The 23,232-nt window shown below is 48.0% G+C and overlaps 1 protein-coding gene across 2 annotated transcripts; it reads left to right on the top strand.

Annotated features, from left to right (window-relative positions):
• Nucleotides 1–698: 698 nt before the first annotated feature.
• On the top strand, nucleotides 699–22,872 carry tcaim (T cell activation inhibitor, mitochondrial). Of its 2 annotated transcripts, none has more exons than XM_078216900.1 (10): nucleotides 699–787; nucleotides 2,932–3,064; nucleotides 5,631–5,784; nucleotides 10,072–10,321; nucleotides 13,405–13,527; nucleotides 16,341–16,438; nucleotides 17,585–17,676; nucleotides 19,077–19,309; nucleotides 20,381–20,512; nucleotides 22,378–22,872. In XM_078216900.1, the coding sequence occupies exons 1-10, from the start codon at nucleotides 750–752 to the stop codon at nucleotides 22,601–22,603; spliced, it is 1,479 nt and encodes a 492-aa protein (XP_078073026.1). In that variant the 5' UTR covers nucleotides 699–749; the 3' UTR covers nucleotides 22,604–22,872. The 2 variants fall into 2 exon arrangements, with proteins under 2 accessions (XP_078073026.1, XP_078073025.1); XM_078216899.1 differs by lacking the exon at nucleotides 699–787 and adding an exon at nucleotides 815–1,912 and having other exon boundaries at nucleotides 22,378–22,862.
• Nucleotides 22,873–23,232: the final 360 nt, after the last annotated feature.

Below are 23,232 nucleotides of genomic sequence, written 5' to 3'. Positions count from 1 at the left end.
TTTTGTAGCAATTAGAAGCAGGAGGAGGCCCTTCGAGTCTGCTCCACCATTCATTCTGATCATGGCTGATCAAATTCAATATCCTGATCTCCTCTCCCCCCCGCCATATCCCTTGATCCCTTTAGCCCCAAGAGCGATATCTAATTCCTTTCTGAAATCACACAATGTTTTGGCCTCAACTACATTCTGTGGGAGTGAATTCCACACATTCACCACCCTCTGGGTGAAGACATGTCTCCTCACCTCAGTTCTAAAAGATTTACCCCCTTATCCCCAAACTCTGACCCCTGGTTCTGGACTCCTGCACCATCAGGAACATTCTTTCTGGATCTGCCCAGTTTATATTTGGTAAAGAGACTTTCAAAGAAAATGAAGAGAAAAAAACCCAACATATTAGATGCCCTGATGATATTTCTCCAGGGTTACACACAGCAGACTCCAGGCCTGTCCTGGGGGGTTGGCAACCTCAGCAGGAACAGGCCCAGTGGACAGGGCTTCAGATCGATCTCCACTGGATGGATTACTCTGGTCTGGGGACCGATCTCTCCGAGGAGGATTGGTCCAGCCTGGGGACCGATCTCTCTGGGGTGGATTGCCCTAGTCTGGGAATCGACCTTTCCGTGGTGGACTGATTTAGTCTGGGAATCAATCTCCCCCGGGGTTGATTGGTCCAGTCTGGGGGATCGATCTCCCCCGGATTGATTGCTCGGCTCTGTTGCCCCGGTGACCGGGCTCGGGTGGGGCCCCGGATGTTCCGCGCGGAGCGGCTGTTGCGGCTTCTGGGCAGGTGAGGGTCAGGGGTCAATGGGCAGGTGAGGGTCAGGGGTCATTCCCCCTGCCCAGTGGGAGCTGTGCTGATGGCCTCCTGGTTTGGGTGGTGTCTGGCTGGGTTGCTGTGGAGAGGCTGCACTGCCTGATAATGAGGGTGGTCTGTCTGCTCACTGAGCTGATGGGGCCCTCAGTGTGACCACCAACACATTCCCCAGCCATGGGGCTCAGTGTCAACAGTCTGGGCTGAGGACTGAGTGCAGGGGGGGGGGGGGTCATTCAGCAGGTGCTGGAATACCCACATTGCCAGCTCAGTGGGCCCCAGCGGGAAGTCCAGTGTGTGCCACCGGGGAGAAAGCACTCCAGCTTTCCTACCCTGAAAGCAAATGTTTGGCCTGGTGTTTGAAGCTGTTCCCCTATTTGGGTACAGGAGCATCAACCTCCTTGCTCACTCTGGCAGACTTTATATTCAGTGAGTCAGTGTCCATCACAGGAGATGGCAGCTCGTTTCAGAGCTTCACTGCCCCGTGAAGAAAGAACCATCACCTGACATCAATCCTAGATCTGGCCGCGTACATCTTACTCCTCCTGAACTGATTTATTTGGAACAAATTGTTAACTGGAACATCATCACCTCCTAAACCTCGATCTGATCACCCTGTAAATCTTCACTCTGTAAAGCCACAGCTCTCACATTCAGTCTTGATAACAAGCAGCCTTTATACAAGAATTCAGCTCAATGGCCCACACTGCAGCCTTTCCAAAGCCTCAGTATCATCTGTCACATGAAGAGACCAAAACTGAACACCGTTTTCTAACTGGAGTAGCCATGGTCCTCTGCAAGCACAAATTAGGATGCTTTCTCTTCTGCTCAATGGTCCTCTCAGTATACCCTTACACCCTATTCACAGTAGTTTCAGTCAAGGTGGCACGGTCGCACAGTGGTTAGCACTGCTGCCTCACAGCGCCAGGGACCTGGGTTCAATTCCCAGCTTGGGTCATTGTCTGACTTTATTCATTCATGGGACGTGGGCCTCGCTGACTGGCCAGCATTTATTACCCATCTCGAGATGCCCTTGTTCAGAGGGCAGTTGAAAGTCAACCACACGGCTGTGGGTCTGGAGTCACATGTAGGCCAGACCAGGTAAGGACAGCAGATTTCCTTCCCTAAAGGACATTAGTGAATTGGATGGGTTTTTCCGATAATCAACAATGGTTTCATGGTCATCAGTAGATTCTTACTTCCAGATATTTTTTATTGAATTCAAATTCCACCATCTGCCGTGGTGGGATTCGAACCCAGGTCCCCAGAACAATAGCTAAGTTTCTGGATTAATAGTCTAGCTATAATACCACTAAGCCATCACCTCCCGTGTGGAGTCCGCATGTTCTCCCCATGTCTGCGTGGGTTTCTTCCGTGTGCTCCAGTTTCCTCCCACAGTCTGAAAGATGTGCTGGTTAGGTGCATTGGCCATGCTAAATTCTCGCTCAGTGTTTCTCAACAGGTGCCAGAGTGTGGCAACTAGGGGATTTTCACAGTAACTTCATTGCAGTGTTAATGTAAGCCTATTTGTGACAATAATGAGTAAACTTTAAACTTTAGGTTTTCATCTGCCTGTAACCACCCCGGTTTGCTTTGTTGACCTTATTTTTGGAGAAGAATACTCCTTCGAATTATTTCCAGATGATTCTGAGGCCTGGCCTGAAATTATTGATTCCATGTCGATGACTGCATTTGCAGATTTGATCTCTTAATTTCCTTTATCACCCGTAAGTATGTCGCCCTTCGCTGGGCAGAATTTAGCCAGGATCTCTATCGCTAACTCACCAGTGTTTATTCTGAAAGCAGCCATTCAGTCCCACACGCCCAAGGCTGCACACAAGTTCCCTCTCCCCCCCCCCCCCCGACTCATCTCACTCTCGTCAACATATCTTTCTTTGACTTCTCCCTCAAGTCTTTATCTACTTCTAGTCCTTTGTACGGTTTGATAGGTCATCCTTACTGCCCCAAATAACTTCCATTTAGACCCAGCAATCGTTCCCATTATTGAGGTCTTTTTGTAGAAACTTGCTTGCTGCACATGCTCAATTGAGAAAATATCTCACAATGTGATAGAAATCTATTCCCTGTTAATAACCAAATCATTTCATCTTGTGTCCCAGATTCTGTGCTGGAAGAGCGAGCCAGCAGGCGTGTCGAATGGGAACATTATCAGTGACTGATGCTGTAAATGCATTGAGACCATTCTACTTTGCTGTACACCCCGACTTCTTTGGCCAGTATCCAAGAGAGAGGGTAGGTACCGATACTCCGTGTGTGAGGTTTTTGAATTGCATAACTGAGTAGCTCCCTTGGAGAGGACACGGAGGTTCTCCAAGATTTAGTGTCAGCCATGGCTCCGAGGGCAGCACTCGTCTGACTCAGAGACCTAAGCTCTAAATCTGCCCTGACACTTCCAGTGCAGTTCTGAAGGAGTGCTGCACTGTTGGAGATGCAGATTTTTGGTTCATATGTTAAACCAAAGCCTTATCTACCCTATCAGGTGGATGTGAAAGGGCCCTTCGTATTCAGAAAGGAGCAGAAAGGGGAGTTCTCCTGGGTGTCCTGCCCAATATTTATCCCTCGATCAACAGCACTTAGATCAATTATCTGCTCATTATCACATTGCGATTTGTGGGATCTTGCTGTGTGTAAATTGGCTGTTGCATTATAACAGTGACTATACATTTCAGAAATACTGTGGGATCGCCTGCGGATGTGAAAGGCGCTATGGAAATGCACAGTTTTCTTTCCGAATGACCGCAGGGGTCAGCTACTTCAGTTATCGAGAGAGACAGCAAAGGCAAAGGGAGATGAAACGGAGCTGTTCAAAATATGAAGAGTTTTGACAGAGTAAATGAAGGGTCAGTACCAGAGAGAGACACAGGTCTGAGCTAATTGTTCTGGAACCTGCTGCATGAGAGGCCAGTGGGAGCAGATTCAATCGTGATTTTCAAAGGGGAATTGGATAAATATTTGAAGGGGGAAGACTTTGCAGAGCAACGGTGAAAGAGTGAGGGAGTGAGACTAATTGGATAGAGCTAGCACAGGCAAGATGGGCCGAATGCTGTTTCTTTGTCAGATGGAATGCCCGTACCTTCAATTTTTCTTTAAGCTACACAGGCACGTTTGATCTCTGGGCCTTCTAGACGTCGTCAGCCAAGTTTGTAACTCCTTGCACATGCTTTTAATTTCTCTCGCTGCTCTAGGCGGCACAGCGGGTTAGCACTGCTGCCTCACAGTGCCAGGGACCCGGGTTCAATTCCGGCCTCGGGTCACTGTCTGTGTGGAGTTTGCAGGTTCTCCACGTGTCTGCGTGGGTTTCCTCCGGGTGCTCCGGTTTCCTCCCACACTCCAAAGAGTGGATTAGCTGTGCTAAATTGCCCCTTAAGGTCAGGGGGATTAGCAGGATAAATACATGGGCTTATGGGGATAGGGCTTGGGTGGGATTGCTGTTGGTGCAGGCTCGATGGGCTGAATGGCCTCTTTCTGCACTGTAGGGGTTCTATGATTCTATGACTCTGCTTGGGGTAATCTATCGAGACAGCCTCCTCTGTTCAATACTTTATTGCAGCATGTCATTTGTGTCCCCTGTTTCAAACAGCTTTCTCAGGTCAGCACCCGCCTCCTGTGCTGGGATGCAATCATAGAAAGATACAGCACAGGAGGAGGCCATTCAACCCATTGTGCCTTGTGCTGGCTCTTTGCAAAAGCTACCCAATTCGTCCCACTTTCCTGCTCTTTCGACATAGCCGTAATGTAAACCTTCTGCCTTCAAATATTTAATCCTCTTCAAAGTCATTGTGGAATCTGTGCAAACTCCACACGGACAGTGACCCAAGCCAGCAATTGAATCCGGGCCCCTGGCGCTGTGAGGCAGCAGTGCTAACCACTGTGCCACCGTGCTGCCCATATGGGGAATAAAGCCGGTGTATGGAGTTTGGTCACAGATCAGCTACAATCTCGTTGAGTGTCTCAAGAGGTTGAATGGTGGTCTCCCCACCCTATGTTCAAAGTTAAAGACAGCAATGGAAAGCAGTCCCTCTTGTACTGGAATGCTGGGAAGGTGCGAATCTTATTTGATGAAATGCAGACCGGATGGATTCACACATCCTGGTAAAGTCCTCTTGGAGCCAGTCAGTGATGCCCTGTCATTCCACTCTGGTATCGGGGAGGAATGATGGCAATAGGTTGGTGGAGTCTTTATCCAAGTTGGAGATGAAGGTTTTGAATTGCTCGATTGCTGCAGCCCAGATTTGCTGAGGTAAAGGAGTAATTGTGGTAGTGCACGCTGACCGTGGCAGCATTTAGTGACTGATTGCAGAGTTTCAGTACATCAGATGTTTCCTCCAGTGGGAGAGACTAGAACTCGAGGGCACAGCCTCAGAGTGAAGGGACATTCCTTTAAAACTGAGATGAGGAGGAATTTCTTCAGCCAGAGAGTGGTGAATCTGTGGAACTCTTTGCCGGAGAAGGCTGTGGAGGCCGGGTCATTGAGTGTCTTTAAGACAGAGATAGATAGGTTCTTGATTAATAAGGGGATCAGGGGTGATGGGGAAAAGGCAGGAGAATGGGGATGAGAATCATATCAGCCATGATTGAATGGCGGAGCAGACTCGATGGGCCGAGTGGCCTAATTCTACTCGTATATCTTATGGTCTTGTAGTCAGAATCCATAGTCCCACCCAAAGAATCCTTGGAGTCAGACTTTGGATGAGCCGGTGCACACTTGATGGACTGAATGGCCTGCTTCCGTGCTGCTCTACGCTCGAGACTCAAACTGTTTTCCACTGCAAGCAAGTCTCCGTGTATTGTTTTGCAGGAGGTGAATGAAAACTCCCTCAAGCAGTTGAATAGCTACTTGGAGTGCATGCAGAGGCCGGGACAGAAAGCCCTCCAACCTACTCAGCTGACATTTTACATCAGAGACACAAACAGTGATCCAAACTCTCCCCAACGCGGTGTCAATACCTCAGGTGGGAGCTGAATGCATCATTCTTACTCTGTTTTTGTTGGCAATCAGAATTTTGGGGAAAGGTTTCTGTATTATGCTGTTGTTCAAGGCACTTCCTCTGATAGCATCTTGTTATACCGTCATCCTGTCTCATTGTTCTTTATAGCAAGGTAGACATTTGTTTAACGAAGAAGGTAAGGCCTTTAAACCCAGGCTCGTTATGTTAGTTGTGAATCAGTGAGTAGCTCACTCACCTCTGAGTCAGAAGGTTCTGGGATCAAAGCCCACTCCAGGACTTGAGCACAGCAAATGGGGTGATACTCCGTTGTGTGGTACAGAACTCTGCACTGACAGAGTGAGCATCTTTCATGTGAAACCTTAAGCCATTTGTTCTCTTAGCTGTATGTAAAAGATTGCATGGTACTATTTTGGAGAACATATGAACTAGGAGCAGGAGGAGGCCACTCGGCCCATCGAGCCTGCTCTGCCTTTCAATAAGATGATACAAAGATAGGTGGAGGGGCAGGTAGTATTGAGGAGGTGGGGAGGCTGCAGAAAGATTTAGACAGTTTAGGAGAGTGGTCCAAGAAGTGGCTGATGAAATTCAACGTGGGCAAGTGCGAGGTCGTACACTTTGGAAAAAAGAATAGAGGCATGGACTATTTTCTAAACGGTGACAAAATTCATAATGCTAAAGTGCAAAGGGACTTGGGAGTCCTAGTCCAGGATTCTCTAAAGGTAAACTTGCAGGTTGAGTCCGTAATTAAGAAAGCAAATGTAATGTTGTCATTTATCTCAAGAGGCTTGGAATACAAAAGCAGGGATGTACTTCTGAGGCTTTATAAAGCACTGGTTAGGCCCCATTTGGAGTACTGTGAGCAATTTTGGGCCCCACACCTCAGGAAGGACATACTGGCACTGGAGCGGGTCCAGCGGAGATTCACACGGATGATCCCAGGAATGGTAGGCCTGACATACGATGAACGTCTGAGGATCGTGGGATTATATTCATTGGAGTTTAGGAGGTTGAGGGGAGATCTGATAGAAACTTACAAGATAATGAACGGCTTAGATAGGATGGACGTAGGGAAGTTGTTTCCATTAACAGGGGAGACTAGGACGCGGGGGCACAGCCTTAGAATAAAAGGGAGTCACTTTAGAACAGAGATGAGGAGAAATTTCTTCAGCCAGAGAGTGGTGGGTCTGTGGAATTCATTGCCACAGAGGGCTGTGGAGGCCGAGACGTTGAGCGTCTTCAAGACAGAAATTGATAAATTCTTGATTTCTCGAGGAATTAAGGGCTATGGGGAGAGAGCGGGTAAATGGAGTTGAAATCAACCATGATTGAATGGTGGAGTGGACTCGATGGGCCGAATGGCCTTACTTCCGCTCCTATGTCTTATGGTCTTATGGTCTTAAGATCATGGCTGATCTGATTGTAACTTCAACCCCACATTCCTGCCTTTCACCTCCTTATTAATCAGGAATGTATAGAACATAGAATCCCTACAGTGCAGAAGGAGGCCATTTGGCCCATCAAGTCTGCGCCGACCACAATTCCACCCAGGCCTTATCCCCGTAATCCAATGTGTTTACCCTGCTAATCTCCTGACACGAAGGGTCAATTTAGCATGGCCAATCCATCTAACCCGCACATCTTTTGGACTGTGGGAGGAAACCAGAGCACCCGGAGGAACACCTTGTAGACACGGGGAGAATGTGCAAACTCCACACAGACAGTGACCCAAGCCGGGAATCAAACGCGGGTCCCTGGTGCTGTGAGGCAGCAGTGCTAACCACTGTGCCACCGTGTCCACCACCACCACCACCACCACCCCCCCCCACCCCCCCCCCCCCCCCCCCCGGACCACTAGTTCTAGATTCTCCAACAAAAGGCCAAGTCGCCTCTAACTCTTCTAGATTCTCCAACAAAAGGCCAAGTCGCCTCTAACTCTTCTAGATTCTCCAACAAAAGGCCAAGTCGCCTGTAACTCTTCTAATCTCCAGTGGATACAAGCCCAGCCTGTCCAACCTTTCCTCGTAAGTCTACCCACCCATTCCTGGAATTAGTTGAGTAAACCTTCTCTGAGCCGCTTCCAACACATTTACATATTTCCTTAAATAAAGAGATCAATACTGTACAAAACACTCCAGATGTGGGCGAACCAATGCCCTGTACAACTGAAACACAACCTTCCTACTTTAGTAGTCAATTCCTCTCACAATAAGTTCTATTAGCTTTTGTAATTACTTGCTGGGGAGTTATCCACAGTGTCCCCTGGCGAATACCTAACCCTGACACAGCATCACAGCAATCAGATCATCTGGATATTATCTCCTTGCTGTTTGTGTGGGCTTGCTGTGTGCAAATTGGCTGCCGGATTACCCTACATTACAGCAGTGACTTCATTTTAAAAATGCTTCGTAGCCTATGGAGTGCTTTGCGATATGCTGAGGTACTGAAAGGCGCTATAGAAATGCAAGTTCTTTCTATTCTCGTGTTTTGCACCTCAAAGAACAAAGAAAAGTACAGCACAGGAACAGGCCCTTCGGCCCTCCATCCTGTGCCGATCATGATGGCCTAACTAAACTAAAAAAAACCTACTGCCCTTACTCAGTCCGTATCCCTCTATTCCCTCTCTATTCATGCACTCATCCAGATGCCTCTTAAATGTTGCTAATGTTCCTGTTTCCTCCACCTCCTCTGGCAGCGCGTTCCAGGCTCTGGGTGAAAAACTCCCCCGCACATCTCCCTTAAACTTTCTCCATCACCCTGAACCTGTGCTCCCTTGTAATTGACACTTCCACCCTGGGGAAAAAGCCTCTGACTATCCACCCTGTCTGTGCCTCTCATCATCTATCAGGTCTCCCCTCAGCCTCCGTCTTTCCAGTGAAAACAATCCTAATTTATTCAGCCTCCCCTCATAGCCAACACCCTCGAGACCAGGCAACATCCTGGTGAACCTTCTTTGCACTCTCTACAAAGCGTCAACCTCATACTGCATGTTCACTATTTGTCAAGGTGAGAAAGGGTTGAGTATATTCCTCTGGTGTGGGGAGTGCAGATGTAGAACAGGACCATGCTGAGCTGGTGCAGGGTGTGCAAGTGTTTTCCTGCTGCAATGGTGCAGTGTTGCGAGGACTTCCCATCAGATCCGCTCCGCCATTCGATCATGGCTGATATGCTCCTCATCCCCATTTTCCTGCCTTCTCCCCATAACCCTTCAACCCATTCCCAATTAAAAATCTGTCTAACTCCTCCTTAAATTTACTCACTGTCCCAGCATCCACCGCACTTTGGGGGAGCGAATTCCACAGATTCACAACCCTTTGGGAGAAGTAGTTTCTCCTCAACTCTGTTTTTAATTTGCTGCCCCTTATCCTAAGACTATGACCTCTCGTCCTTTCAAATCACTCCATGGCCTCACTGCTCCTGCTCTCTGCAAACCCCTCCACTCCACAACCCTCAGAGTCCTCAGCGTTCCGCCTTGATTTTCTCATTCCAGTAGTGACGGCCTGGCCATTCGCTACCTGGGCCCTAAACTCTGGCATTCCCTCCCTGCTGCCTGAAAGGGCAGTGGGAGCAGATTCAACAGGAACTGTTGAAAGGGCTGAAGAAGGGAACGGGTTAATGAACTTTGTAATAGTTAAAGATTTGTGCACCCCTGTAACCTTGTATGCCAGTTAACCTGTTTGTGCCACCTTGTATGCTGGCTAAACAAACCACAGGTGTCGAGATGCGATAACAGCTAATCACTAAAGAGGAATAATATTGTGACAATAGAGGAACAGAACAGAGACAGTCGCTTGAGACAGCTACGATTACACGGACTACGCAAAGGACGAAACCGCTGCGGCAGCAATAACTACATGATGGAGGACGAACCATGACAGACATCTTGGAGAACTGCGGACGTGACTCGGGCGGGAACTGGGATGTATAAAAACCTACTCTTATTTGTGTTCGGGGAGAACTCTGGTGAACCGCTTTAGGAACCGGGCTTCTCCCAAAAGCTTTTGAAATAAAGCCACTGTACTTTGACTCACTAACAGTCTCAGAGGTATTATTTTACCGACAACAAGGGATAAATACCTTTTGCAGGGCTACGGGAGGGAAGAGCAAGGAGTGAGTGTGGAACAATTCCCAAAGAGCGAGCACAGCTCAATCAAGCACATCACCAGCCCCTTTGTGGCCCATTCGATAATCACACATTGTGTTGTTATAAGTTCATTTTAACTCTGAAAAAAGTTTAATTCCAATTGTTTCCTCTTCTGGCTGAAACCATTAAGATCAAATTGTTTGTTTCAGGATTCCAAGCAGTCAGCTTCACGCTGCAGAGCAAGGATCTCCTCAGCACCGTCCTGAAGATCTTGCAATCCTGCAACTTATCCACTGAGCATGTGCAGCACGCCCAGGCGGACAAGGGCCTCGAGCATCAAAATGAGACGGGTACATTCAGCCGGCCTATCCGATGGGATAAGAGCTTCTACTCCTTCACTGGCTACAGGGACCCAGAGGAAGAGTTGGACTCCACCGTCCGTATGGAACCTGCTCTCGGGTACAAGAATCTGTTATTGCTTAACTCATTTAGGTTGTGAGAGTTCTGTACTTATTTCTGAGGAAGTGCTGCACTGTCAGAGGGTCAGTACTGAGGGAATGCCGCACTGTCAGAGGGTCAGTACTGAGGGAGTGCCGCACTGTCAGAGGGTCAGTGCTGAGGGAGTGCCGCACTGTCAGAGGGTCAGTGCTGAGGGAGTGCCGCACTGTCAGAGGGTCAGTGCTGAGGGAGTGCCGCACTGTCAGAGGGTCAGTGCTGAGGGAGTGCCGCACTGTCAGAGGGTCAGTACTGAGGGAGTGCTGCACTGTCAGAGGGTCAGTACTGAGGGAGTGCTGCACTGTCAGAGGGTCAGTACTGAGGGAGTGCCGCACTGTCAGGGGGTCAGTACTGAGGGAGTGCCGCACTGTCAGAGGGTCAGTACTGAGGGAATGCCGCACTGTCAGAGGGTCAGTACTGAGGGAGTGCCGCACTGTCAGAGGGTCAGTGCTGAGGGAGTGCCGCACTGTCAGAGGGTCAGTACTGAGGGAGTGCCGCACTGTCAGAGGGTCAGTGCTGAGGGAGTGCCGCACTGTCAGAGGGTCAGTGAATTCCAGATTCCCACCACCCCCTGGTGAAAATAATTCTTAACTCCCTTTTAGTCTTTCTGTCAATCATTTTAAATCTCTGCCTCTTGGTTATTAACCTCTCTGAAAATGGGAATAGTTCCTTCCTATCAACTCTAAGACCCTCATCATTTTATACATCCAATTAGATCTCCCCTCAGCCTCCTCGTTCCAAAGTCTATCCAATCTTTTCTCATGGCTAAAACTTTCCATTTCCTTGTAAATCTCCTCTGTACCGGCGCTATCACATCCTTCCTGTAATATGGTGACCTGAACTGTACAGTACTCTAGCTGTGGTCTAACTAGTGTTTCATACAGTTCCAGCATATAATCTCCCTGCTCTTAAACTCTGTGCAACAGTTAATGAAGGCAAATCTCCCGTCAGCCTTTTTAACCAGCTGAAGAATGTCTTATTACTTTCAGGGCTCTTTAGACCCGCACACCAAGGACCCTCTTTTCCTCTACACCGCTCAGTATTCTCCTGTTTATTTTGCATTTTCCTTCCCAAATACATTCCCTCCACACTCAATTCCTTTTGCCACTTTTCTGCCCCCCTAACCAGTCCATTAATATCTCCCTGCCATCTACAGCTCTCTTCCTCACTATTATCCACACGGCCAATCCTTGTATCATCCGCAAACCTCTTGATCATACCTCCTACGTTTAGGTCAAAGTCTTTGACATCTTCCATGAAAAGCAAAGGCCCAGTACCGAGCCCTGTAAAATTTCACTGAACAAAACCTTCCACACAGTCAGGGGAGCGAACTGTCTTCTGGATGAAACATTAAACCACGGGCTTTATCTGCCAGCTAAAGGGCTTGCAAAAGAACCCATGGGACTATTTCGAAGTAGAGAAGGGGAGTTCTCCCTGGTGTCCGATCCAATATTTATCCCTCAATCAGTATCTCAAAGACAGATCTTCCAGTCATTATCACATTGCTGTGTGTGGGATCTTGCTGTGTGCAAATTGGCTGCTGTGTTTCCGACATTACAACAGTGACTACACTTCACAAAGTGGCTGTCCATTGTTTTGGGACATCCTGAAGTTGTGACCAATTAACTACTTAGTTCTCGAAAATTAATGGTTCCTTTGCAAAAAGAATATTGAAATCGTACAGGACAGAAGGAGGCCATTCAGTCCATTGTGTCTGCTGGCTCTTTCAAAGAAATATCTAATTAATCCCACTGTCCTCTTTCTCCCTGCAAATCTTTCCTTTTCAAGTACTCATCCAATTCTCTTTTGAAAATTACTATTGAATCTGTTTCACTTCCCGCACTGTCCTGTCAGACATGAGATTCTCACAACCTTACTTAAAAACTAGTTCTTTTTAAAAGTTTAAAGTTTATTTATTAGTGTCACAAGTAGGCTTACATTAACACTGCAAAGAAGTTACTGTGACTACCCCTAGTCGCCACATTGGCACCTGTTCAGGTACACTGAGGGATAATTTAGCAAGGCCAATGCACCCTAACCAGCACATCTTTCAGACTGTGGGAGGAAACCGGAGCACCCGGAGGAAACCCACGCAGACACGGGGAGAACGTGCCGACTCCGCACACAGAGAGACTCAAGCCGGGAATTGAACCTGGGTCTCTGGTGCTGAGGCAGCAGTGCTAACCATTGTGCCACTGTAATTTTAGGTTATTCTATCAACTTTGTTGAGCAAAAAAGTAAATTCGACAAACTTTCATACAAGTTCATAAGATATAGGAGCAGAATTAGGCCATTCAGCCCATCGAGTCCACTCCACCATTCTATCATGGCTGATATGTTCCTCATCCCCATTTTCCTGCCTTCTCCCCATAACCCTTCAACCCATTACCAATTAAAAATCTGTCTAACTCCTCCTTAAATTTACTCACTGTCTCAGCATCCATCGCACTTTGGGGTAGCGAATTCCACAGATTCACAACCCTTTGGGAGAAGTAGTTTCTCCTCAACTCTGTTTTTAATTTGCTACCCCTTATCCGAAGACTATGACCTCTCGTCCTAGACTACCCCACCAGCGGAAGCATCCGCTCCACGTCTACTTTATCCATACCTTTTATCATCCTGTATACCTCAATTTGACCTCCCCTCATTCTTCTCAATTCCAGAAAGTATCGGCCTATACTGTTCAATCTCTCTTCATACGACAAACCCCCCCCATCTCTGGAATCTGAAATAAAAACAGAAAATGCTGGAAAATCTCAGCGGGTCTGACCGCATCTGTGGGGAGAGAATAGAGCTAACGTTTCGAGTCTGGATGACCCTTCGTCAGAGCTGTTTTTAGTTGCCGGGCAGTCTTGAGGAAACCAGAGCTTCCATTGGGAGAGTAATGATGACAAACTGATATTATATTTTTTATTATATTATATAATTATATATTATATTATATGCTTTTTCTCAAGATGGCACCGGAGCGTGGCAAGAAACAATACTTTTCACTGTATCCCAATACATGTGACAATAATAAATCAAAATTAATATTCACTTTGCAGGTTGTGGCTACAGAGAAATCAAGCCTCTGCCTCAGAGAGATTAACCGCCAGTATTCCGCTGAGAGCTGAGCTCCATCGGTTAAAAACCGAGCTGTGTCAGCGACTGGAGATCAACAATATCAGGTATTAGTGCTAAAAGGAAGCAGGAAAGGCAGGTGCGTGGTTCTGTGAAGTTGGAAATGAGTTTCAAATGAAGTAGGGTATTGATTTGCACCCTAGCTCCAGGAGGCAATTTCACCCACCCCAGGGTGGCTCTCAGTGCATCTTTTTAACCAGGTCCCGGATTGACACTGTCTGCACGCCCTGAAGCTGAAGCAGATTGTCTGCGATTTCGGACCCCAGCTGAGCTCCTGATCCCATATGCTCTCCGTCACCAAGCCCCCCCCCCCCACATGCACCTCCCTCTCTGCGCAGAGCTCAGCCTATCCACTGCTGAAACCTACATCTATGTTTCTGTTACATCCACACTCACCTACTCCAACTCTCTCCTGCTCAATCTTCTGCTTTCCAATCTCCCATCTTTCGTAACAAAAAACCATTTTTCAGATCCCAACTTGATCCAAGTCCCCTATCACTCGCTGTACTCACTGACCTCAACTGGCTCTCAATCCCGCAACACCCGGAGTTTAAAATTCTCACCCTTGTTATTGAACGGGTGGCACAGTGGTTAGCACTGCTGCCTCACAGAGCCAGGGACCCAGGTTCGATTCCCAGCTTGGGTCACTGTCTGTGCAGAGTCTGCCCATTCTCCCCGTGTCTGTGAGTTTCCTCCGGGTGCTCCAGTTTCCTCCCACAATCCGAAAGACGTGCTGGTTAGGGTGCATTGACCGTGCTAAATTCTCCCTCAGTGTACCCAAACAGGCGCCAGAGTGTGGCGACTAGGGGATTTTCACAGTAACTTCATCGCAGTGTTAATGTAAGCCTACTGGTGACTTACAAATAAACTTTAAACTTTAATAAATAAACTTTACTGAACCCCACCGTGCTTTCTTTACACCCTAGTTATGACTGTAGCACTACAATTCTTCACCCTCTCCTTTCCTTCTCCCTAATATACTCTATGAACGGTATGTTTTGTCTGTATAGTGCGCAAGAAACAATACTTTTCACAGTACCTCAATACATGTGACAATATTAAATCAATCAACCACCCGACCCTATCTGTAATCTCCTGCAATCCGGCAACTCTCCAATCTCTCTGCATTCTCCATTTTTGGCCCCTTGAGCAGACCCAGTTTTTATTTGCTCCTCCCTTGGGGAATCTGCCCTACAGCTGCTGAGTCCCGAAACTCCCTGTACCTCTACCAGCTACCTGCCGTTCCTCCTCTAATACACACCTGAAACCTTGCCTCTGGCCATGGATTTGGTATCTATCCTAAAGCCCCGAATGTGACTCTGTTTGGATTTTGTCATTAACCAATCCTGTGGAGGAAATCCTTGGGACGTGTAATTGAATTCAAGGTGCGATATAGATGCAGGTTGTTGTTGTAGGCACATGCTGTGAATTCCATCCAGTTACCAAGTGTCCCGGTGTACGTTTTGCTTTGCACACAATTAGTCAAATTATTTCTTTAATTGCAGCAGTAACCGTCATTTTTATTTGAAATAGTGACCTTAAGATCTTTTGTATCAGCCGGAGAGGGCAGGAGCGCTTTGGTTTCATGTCTTATCCGAAAGGCGGCACTTCTGACAGTGCAGCACTCCCTCAGTACTGACCCTCTGACAGTGCAGCACTCCCTCAGTACTGACCCTCTGACAGTGCAGCACTCCCTCAGTACTGACCCTCTGACAGTGCAGCACTCCCTCAGTACTGACCCTCTGACAGTGCAGCACTCCCTCAGTACTGACCCTCTGACAGTGCAATACTCCCTCAGTACTGACCCTCTGACAGTGTGGCACTCCCTCAGTACTGACCCTCTGACAGTGCGGCACTCCCTCAGTACTGACCCTCTGACAGTGCGGCACTCCCTCAGTACTGACCGTCTGACAGTGCGGCACTCCCTCAGTACTGACCGTCTGACAGTGCAGCACTCCCTCAGTACTGACCCTCTGACAGTGCGGCACTCCCTCAGTACTGACTCTCTGACAGTGCGACACTCCCTCAGTACTGACCCTCTGACAGTGTGGCACTCCCACAGTACTGACCCTCTGACAGTGCGGCACTCCCTCAGTACTGACTCTCTGACAGTGTGGCACTCCCTCAGTACTGACCCTCTGACAGTGCAGCATTCCCTCAGTACTGACCCTCTGACAGTGCAGCATTCCCTCAGTACTGACCCTCTGACAGTGCGGCACTCCCTCAGCACTGACCCTCTGACAGTGCAGCATTCCCTCAGTGCTGACCCTCTGACAGTGCAGCATTCCCTCAGCGCTGACTCTCTGACAGTGCGGCACTCCCTCAGTACTGACCCTCTGACAGTGTGGCACTCCCTCAGTACTGACCCTCTAACAGTGCGGCACTCCCTCAGTACTGACCCTCTGACAGTGCAGCACTCCCTCAGTACTGACCCTCTGACAGTGCAGCACTCCCTCAGTACTGACCCTCTGACAGTGCAGCACTCCCTCAGTACTGACCCTCTGACAGTGCAGCATTCCCTCAGTACTGACCCTCTGACAGTGCAGCATTCCCTCAGTACTGACCCTCTGACAGTGCGGCACTCCCTCAGCACTGACCCTCTGACAGTGCGGCACTCCCTCAGTACTATACTGGGTGTGTCAGCCTGGACTTTGTGCTGAAGTCTCTGGATTGGGACTTGAACCCACAGCGTTTGCATTCGGGGGCACTGACAGTGCTTCCCACTGGCAGCAGATTGTTTACAGAAACATATTTACATCCTGTCTCTCACATTGGTTTCCGAGAAGGTTTAGAAATATTTCTCGATTGGCGTTAGTGTGCTATCCTGGGTAACTTGCTTTGAATTCTGTTCTCGGTCTAGGTGGCAACGATATTGGGGAATAGCTCATCGATGCAGCCAACTTCACAGCCTCACGCGTTTTGCCAAGCAGAACTCTCCAGTATTGCACCATCTCAAAGGTTTGTCTTCAGTTAAATGGACGTTCACAACAGATAAATGGCATGCAAGTGACGCCCACAAACAAAACTCATCCTTCGCGCCATCTCTAGCCTCGTTACAGTAATGTCATTTGCTGCCATGACTTGCCAGAACGCTACCATTTCCCACCCGTCCAGCATCCACAGTTCCAGATTTCCATCCTTCTTTCTGTGGAGAAGTTTAAGTTTATTTATTAGTGTCACAAGTAAGCTTACATTAACACCGCAATGAAGTTACTGTGAAAATCCCCTAGTTGCCACACTCCGGTGTCTGTTTGGGTACGCTGAGGGAGAATTTAGCATGGCCAATGCACCTAACCAGCACGTCTTTGGATTGTAGGAAGAAACCGGAGCACCCGGAGGAAACCCATGCAGACACGGGGAGAATGTGCAGACTCTGCACAGACAGTGACCCAAGCCAGGAATCGAACCCAGGTTCCTGGAGTTGAGGCAGCAGTGCGAACCACTGTGCCACCCCAGAGACATCACTTCAGAACGACCTGGTTCGAATTGTAAAGTCCCCCTCGTCCTGGACTCTCCCCACTCTCCCTCTCTCTCTCCCCATTTCTCTCTCCCCCCCCCCCCCCCCCGCCATAAAAGAAGAAATAGTTTCTCAGATTCTTTCGTTATCTTTAATATCTCAATTAGATTGCCCCTCCATCTTCTTTATTGGGAGAAACACAACATTAGCCTGTGCAACCTGTCCACACAATGTAACCAATTTGATCCTGGTATCTTTCTAGTGAATCCACACTGCACCCTTTCTAAGGCCAACCTCTCCTTCCCTGAGGTGTGGGGCCCAGAACTCACCCCAGTTACTCCAGAAGGGGCTCTGACCAATTTAAAATGGAACCTCGCGATGTATCATGTTCTCCCCGTGTCTGCGTGGGTTTCCTCCCACAGTCCAAAAATGTGCAGGTTAGGTGGATTGGCCATGCTAAATTGACCCTAGTTTTGGGGGGATTAGCAGGGTAAATATGTGGGGTTACGTGGAAAGGGTGGAATTGTGGTTGGTGCAGGCTCGATGGGCCGAATGGCCTCCTCCTGTACTGTAGGGATTCTATGATCTTCAATGCTGTGCATGGAGAAGCAAACCTTTCACTCTCTCTGTGTTTGTTCCTTTCACAGGAAGTACTCTAATCTTTGCTGATAACTCGGGAATGAATGCAGCGGGGCAGGTTATGTTGGGGACAGCAGATGTCCATCATCACTGGAGAAAAGTAAGTCAAATTAACAAAGATAGCATTTTAGGAAGCTGCATACATTTTTACATTTAATATATTGACGTGAATGATTGAATCTGGTCATGATTTAAGGAAGGAATTCCTAAGATTAGGGCTCAGGCAGCTGAAGACACGCCCATCATAGAGTCATAGAATCATCAAGCTTTCCAGCAAGGAGACAGGCCCTTTGGCCCAACTTGTCTATGCCACCCCTTTTTTAAATCCCTAAGCTAGTCCCAATTGCCTGCATTTGGCCCATATCCCTCTATACCCATCTTATCCATGTAACTATCCAAATGCTTTTTAAAAGACAGAATTGTAACCGCCTCTACTACTGCCTCTGGCAGCTTGTTCCAGACACTCACCACCCTCTGTGTGAAAAAATTGCCGCTCTGGACCCTTCTGTATCTCCCCCCTCTCACTTTAAACCTATGTCCTCTAGTTTTAGACTCCCCTACCTTTGGGAAAAGATATTGACTATCTAGCTGCTCTGTGCCCCTCATTATTTTATAGACCTCTATAAGATCACCCCTCAGCCTCCTACGCTCTAGAGAAAGAAGTCCCAGTCTATCCAGCGTCTCCTTATAACTCAAACCATCAAGTCCCAGTTGCATCCTAGTAAATCTTTTCTGCACTTTTTCTCATTTAAAGAACTAGAATGGTGGGATTGAAGGAAATCGGGGATACGCAAGGAGCCAGAATTGGAGGAAGGAGTGTAGAGATCCCAGAGGGTTGTACGGCTCGAGGTGATTAAAGGGATAGGGAAGGAGTGAGGGCATGTAGGTAGTGGTATTGTCACTACGGTAATAATCCAGAGATCCAGGGTAATGCTCTGGACTCCTGGGTTCGAATCCCGCCACAGCAGATGGTGAAATTTGAATTCAGTAAAAAGAAAATCAGGAATTAAGAATCTACTGATGACCGTGAAACTATTGTCGATTGTCGGAAAAACCCATCTGGTTCACGAGTGCCCTTTAGGGAAGGAAATCTGCCGTCCTTACCCTGGTCTGGCCTACATGTGACTCCAGAGCCACAACAATGTGGTTGATTCTTAAATGTCCTCTTGTGGGCAATTAGGGATGGGCAATAAATGCTGGCCAGCCAGTGACACTCGTCCTGTAAATGAATGAAAGAAAAGGATGTGAATTGTAAAGAGTGGTCATTACTGGCTGGGAGCCAGTGTACCTCAGTGAGCACGGGGGGGGGAGGGGGCGATTGGCGAACGGGATTCGCAGAGTTTCAGATGAGTCCAAGAGACAGGAAGTGGGAGTGGGAGGTCAGCCGGCCAGCGGCATTTTGGGATTGTCGGGTTTGAGGAAACAAAGGTAAAATGTTTAAGGTGTGAATTTTACACCGTGTATTAGTGCAGTAAACGTTTAATCTGTTATTACTTGAAGCTATTGGAGAGGTTGCCCATCTACTGTGATCTTCACAGTCACGTTTCTCTGTTGAAAGAGAGGACCAGCTTTCTTCTGGGAGATGTGGAGTTAATTTACGACGAGGACCTGCAGCCGGTCACAATGCTTGAGGATTATTACAGGATGTTAAAGATCTTTCATCAGAATGTGGCCATCACACAACCTCTGTTTCACCCACGAAGTCTAAAAGGATTGCAAATCATTTTAGAAAAGTGAGTAACCCCTTCAGTCGCTCCCTCTGCTCAGCGGGCGACAGGAGGAAGAGAATGCTGTACTCGCGTCTCAAAAGATGAACCCACTCCATCGCTGGTGCCCAGTTTGTGTCGATGCTGTGCTAAAGCAGGACTGGGCTAACGTAATGGCAAGGCACCGAATTCAAACTGCCTGTTGTACACCCAGTATGTTGTATATCAGTGATGCTGTGGAATGTGGCTTCTGGCTTTTTGGGAAAAGGATGATGAAGTCAGAAGATTGGGGAGGGGGGTTGGAGGAGGGATGGGGGTAGGGGGAGTGGTGGGAGGGGGTGCTGGTGGGAGGAGGGGGGGGGGGGTGGGGGCCACAGCGTGGGGGTGATTCTCTGGACTGTCCACTGATGATTTGACCAATCGTATCTGACAACGAGAATCATTCCATCAGACCCTCATCCTGTGAGTTGTATTTAGCTCCAAGTTTGTGTAATTAATGTCTTGCCTCCCACTGGGAGAAACCTCAAACAGGAAATGCATCCATTCTGATATTTAAATAATCAAGGTGGCTCCATTAGTAATTTGCCCAATGTGAGGTTTAATTCCCACAAATTGAAAATAATCCCAGCTTTGATTGCTCGTCCAAAGCAATCTTGGCTGAGGAGAGAAAAGAGATCGCTCATGTTAATGACCTCGATCTCCATCCTTTCACATCGTCGGTGGAAGCCAAAGATGGGAGAAGTGTTTAATGGGAGGGAGAGTTGGACATTACAGATCCCATGGCGTTATGTGAAGACGACAGGGGAACTCTTCCCAGTGTCCTGGCCAATATTCCTCACTCAATCGACATCACAAAAAGCCAATGATCTGGTCATTATCACATTGTTGCCGATGGGATCTTGCTTTGCACAATCGGTCGCTGTGTTTCCTACGTGACAACAATGACTCCACTCTGGAAAAGTATGGCTTAGGGTGGGAAGGAAGCTGAGAAGTCCAGATGTTGTGAAAGGCGGTTAAGAGATTTTCACTTCTTCCTGCTCCCCCGTTCCTTCGCGCGATTGTCGACACACTAACTAAATGCTGATACTGTCTTTTCAGCGACCTATCTGCTCCCAGCCTCCTGCAAGCGGGCCAGCTGAGCGTACCGGTGACGTGCGACCCCACCACCCTGCAGTGGTTTATTCAAGCTCATGCACAAAAAGCCAGGACGTACCTGAGGAGGGAGGAGGAGTAAGTGACTGATTCTCAGCAAACTCATATTGCAGACAAGAGGGCGGAAATTAAACATGACCTGGCTGCTTTTCCGCATGTTTTTTGTATACGAGAGTAATTCAGTGACAGGATTGGGAAACGGCTTAATCCATTTTAATTGTGTTCAGAAAGAAATGTGTAATTTTAACTCGAGTAAAAATGAAAAAGCTTTGTGTTCCTTGGCTGTTTATCGATTTGCATAAAATCTACATACAGAAACGGACCATTCAGCCCGTCAGGCCTAAGTTGCTGTTTATCTTACAATTGCAGAACTTCACCCTCCATAATATTGTCCAATTCCACACTGTCCTGCCCGGCTCATCGGTTGCTGAAGCCCTTATCTGTGCCACTGTTACCTCTGGACTTTCAATTCTCCCCTGACCAACCATTTCTCATAGAACCCCTACAGTGCAGAAGGAGGCCATTTGGCCCGTGGAGTCCGCACCGAAAACAATCCCACCCAAGCCCTATCCCCGTAACCCCACATATTTACCCTGTTAATCCCTCTAACCTATGCATCCGAGGACACTAAGGGGCAATTTAGCATGGCCAATCAACCTAACCCGCACATCTTTGGACTGTGAGAGGAAACCGGAGCACCCGGAGGAAACCCATGCAGACACGGGGAGAACGTGAAAACTCCACATAGACAGTGACCCAAGCTGGAATTGAACCCGGGTCCCTGGCGCTGTGAGGCAGCAGTGCTAACCACCGTGCTGCCCCGGGTCCCTGGCGCTGTGAGGCAGCTGTGATAACCACTGTGTCACCGTGCTGCCCCGGGTCCCTGGCGCTGTGAGGCAGCTGTGATAACCACTGTGTCACCGTGCTGCCCCGGGTCCCTGGCGCTGTGAGGCAGCTGTGATAACCACTGTGTCACCGTGCCGCTCCACGTTGCCTGACTTGCTGAGTATTTCCAGTATTTTTGTTTTTATTTCGGATTACCAGCATCGGCAGGATTTTGCTATAGTATTATAGTTTAAATTGTCCCTTTTCTGGGCTAAAGAGTTGATTGCCTTTGCATTCAGTATCTCTTTGTTAACATAGAACAGTAGAACATAGAACAGTACAGCACAGAACAGGCCCTTCGGCCCACGAAGTTGTGCCGAGCTTTATCTGAAACCAAGATCAAGCTATCCCACTCCCTATCATCCTGGTGTGCTCCATGTGCCTATCCAATAACCACTTAAATGTTCCTAAAGTGTCTGACTCCACTATCACTGCAGGCAGTCCATTCCACACCCCATCCACTCTCTGCGTAAAGAACCTTCCTCTGATATCCTTCCTGTATCTCCCACCATGAACCCTATAGTTATGCCCCCTTGTAATAGCTCCATCCACCCGAGGAAATAGTCTTTGAACGTTCAGTCTATCTATCCCCTTCATCATTTTATAAACCTCTATTAAGTCTCCCCTCAGTCTCCTCCGCTCCAGAGAGAACAGCCCCAGCTCCCTCAACCTTTCCTCATAAGACCTACCCTCCAAACCAGGCAGCATCCTGGTAAATCTCCTCTGCTCTCTTTCCAGCGCTTCCACATCCTGGGGTTAGTGGGGTAATTACGCTATTATTGATTGTCCCTGAATTTCTGTGTTGAGTTTAATGGGTAATTAATGTGCAAATCCAACAAGTTCTTAAAAATAGTGTGGAGGCTGAAGGTGAGAAATTGTTAATGTGAAGCGGCATAAATCGACCAACAAGTTGTGCAGTTTTACAGCTCATAGCGAATCCTTCATGCTAGCTGATTAATAATGCACATTATTAAAATTCCATTGATTTTCCAGCGAGGTTCATCCCTGCTGTCTCTCTCCAGAATTGAATGGATTTTTTAATTTTTTTGTCCAATTAGATTGGAAGTGGAGCAGCAGAAACTGATCAGCGATTGCACTGAAAGATTTGGACTGGAGAGAGTGTACAAGGAGCCCAGCGTGTCCAGACAGCAGATGGTGCAGTGCTGTCAAAGACTGCTGGAAAAACACCTCAGTGAGTTACACGGGATGCGCCTGTGTATTTCTCATTTCTATTCCGTGTTGCAGGACGGTGACTTGTGTGTCCCCTGGGACTGGAAACTGTAACCGTGGACGATGGGAGAAGGAGACTGGACTATTGCTGTCCTGCACAGTCACAGCTGGGGAAATGTGTAGCTAACCTTGTATGTGGAGCAGGCGGGGCAGTGGTGGGTGGGGGGGTGCGGTTTGGAGGAAATGTTACTTACAACCAGGACTGGGGAATCCTGAATTTCCAGCAGAGAACTGTAAAGCGACCTGTGTGAATTATAATGATAGGTGCATATAAGTAATCTAAATGTGCCAATGCAGCCCTATCATCAACTTCATTGCTCCCTCATTTCAACTGGTTCTTCATTGTCATTTATTCCTGTTACATATTTACATTGATTCACACAGAAACAGCCCACTGGCCCATGCTCAGTTTTTACTCCTCACAAGACCAGGGCCTGGGTTGCTGTGGTAACAGACATTGCTCTATGCATGTTGTAGCCTGGGACAGTGATGACAGAGACTTCGACTCTCTTTCCATCACGCAGTTGATCAGGAATCTCTCCCGCTCTCATCTCCTGCCTTTGCGAGTGTTGGATGGATTTACAGGCTGATTATGTAATGAACACACCTTCCTCAGGCATCCGATCCTGGAGTGGAACTTGAACCTGGAGCTTCCGCTTCCGAGGCAGGGAGGTTCACCACTG

The sequence above is a fragment of the Mustelus asterias genome, chromosome 7 (genome assembly GCF_964213995.1).
Source record: "Mustelus asterias chromosome 7, sMusAst1.hap1.1, whole genome shotgun sequence".
NCBI classification, from domain to species: Eukaryota; Metazoa; Chordata; class Chondrichthyes; order Carcharhiniformes; family Triakidae; genus Mustelus; species Mustelus asterias.
This window is presented reverse-complemented; position numbering and strand designations above follow the sequence as displayed.

Excerpts from the sequence above, each read along its gene's own strand:
- tcaim (XM_078216899.1), top strand. The coding sequence starts at position 1,839 with ATGCCCTTGTTCAGAGGGCAGTTGAAAGTCAACCACACGGCTGTGGGT. Across the intron at positions 5,785-10,071 it reads ACGCGGTGTCAATACCTCAG|GATTCCAAGCAGTCAGCTTC; the intron begins GTGGGAGCTGAA and ends TGTTTGTTTCAG. Across the intron at positions 10,322-13,404 it reads CGTATGGAACCTGCTCTCGG|GTTGTGGCTACAGAGAAATC; the intron begins GTACAAGAATCT and ends TTCACTTTGCAG.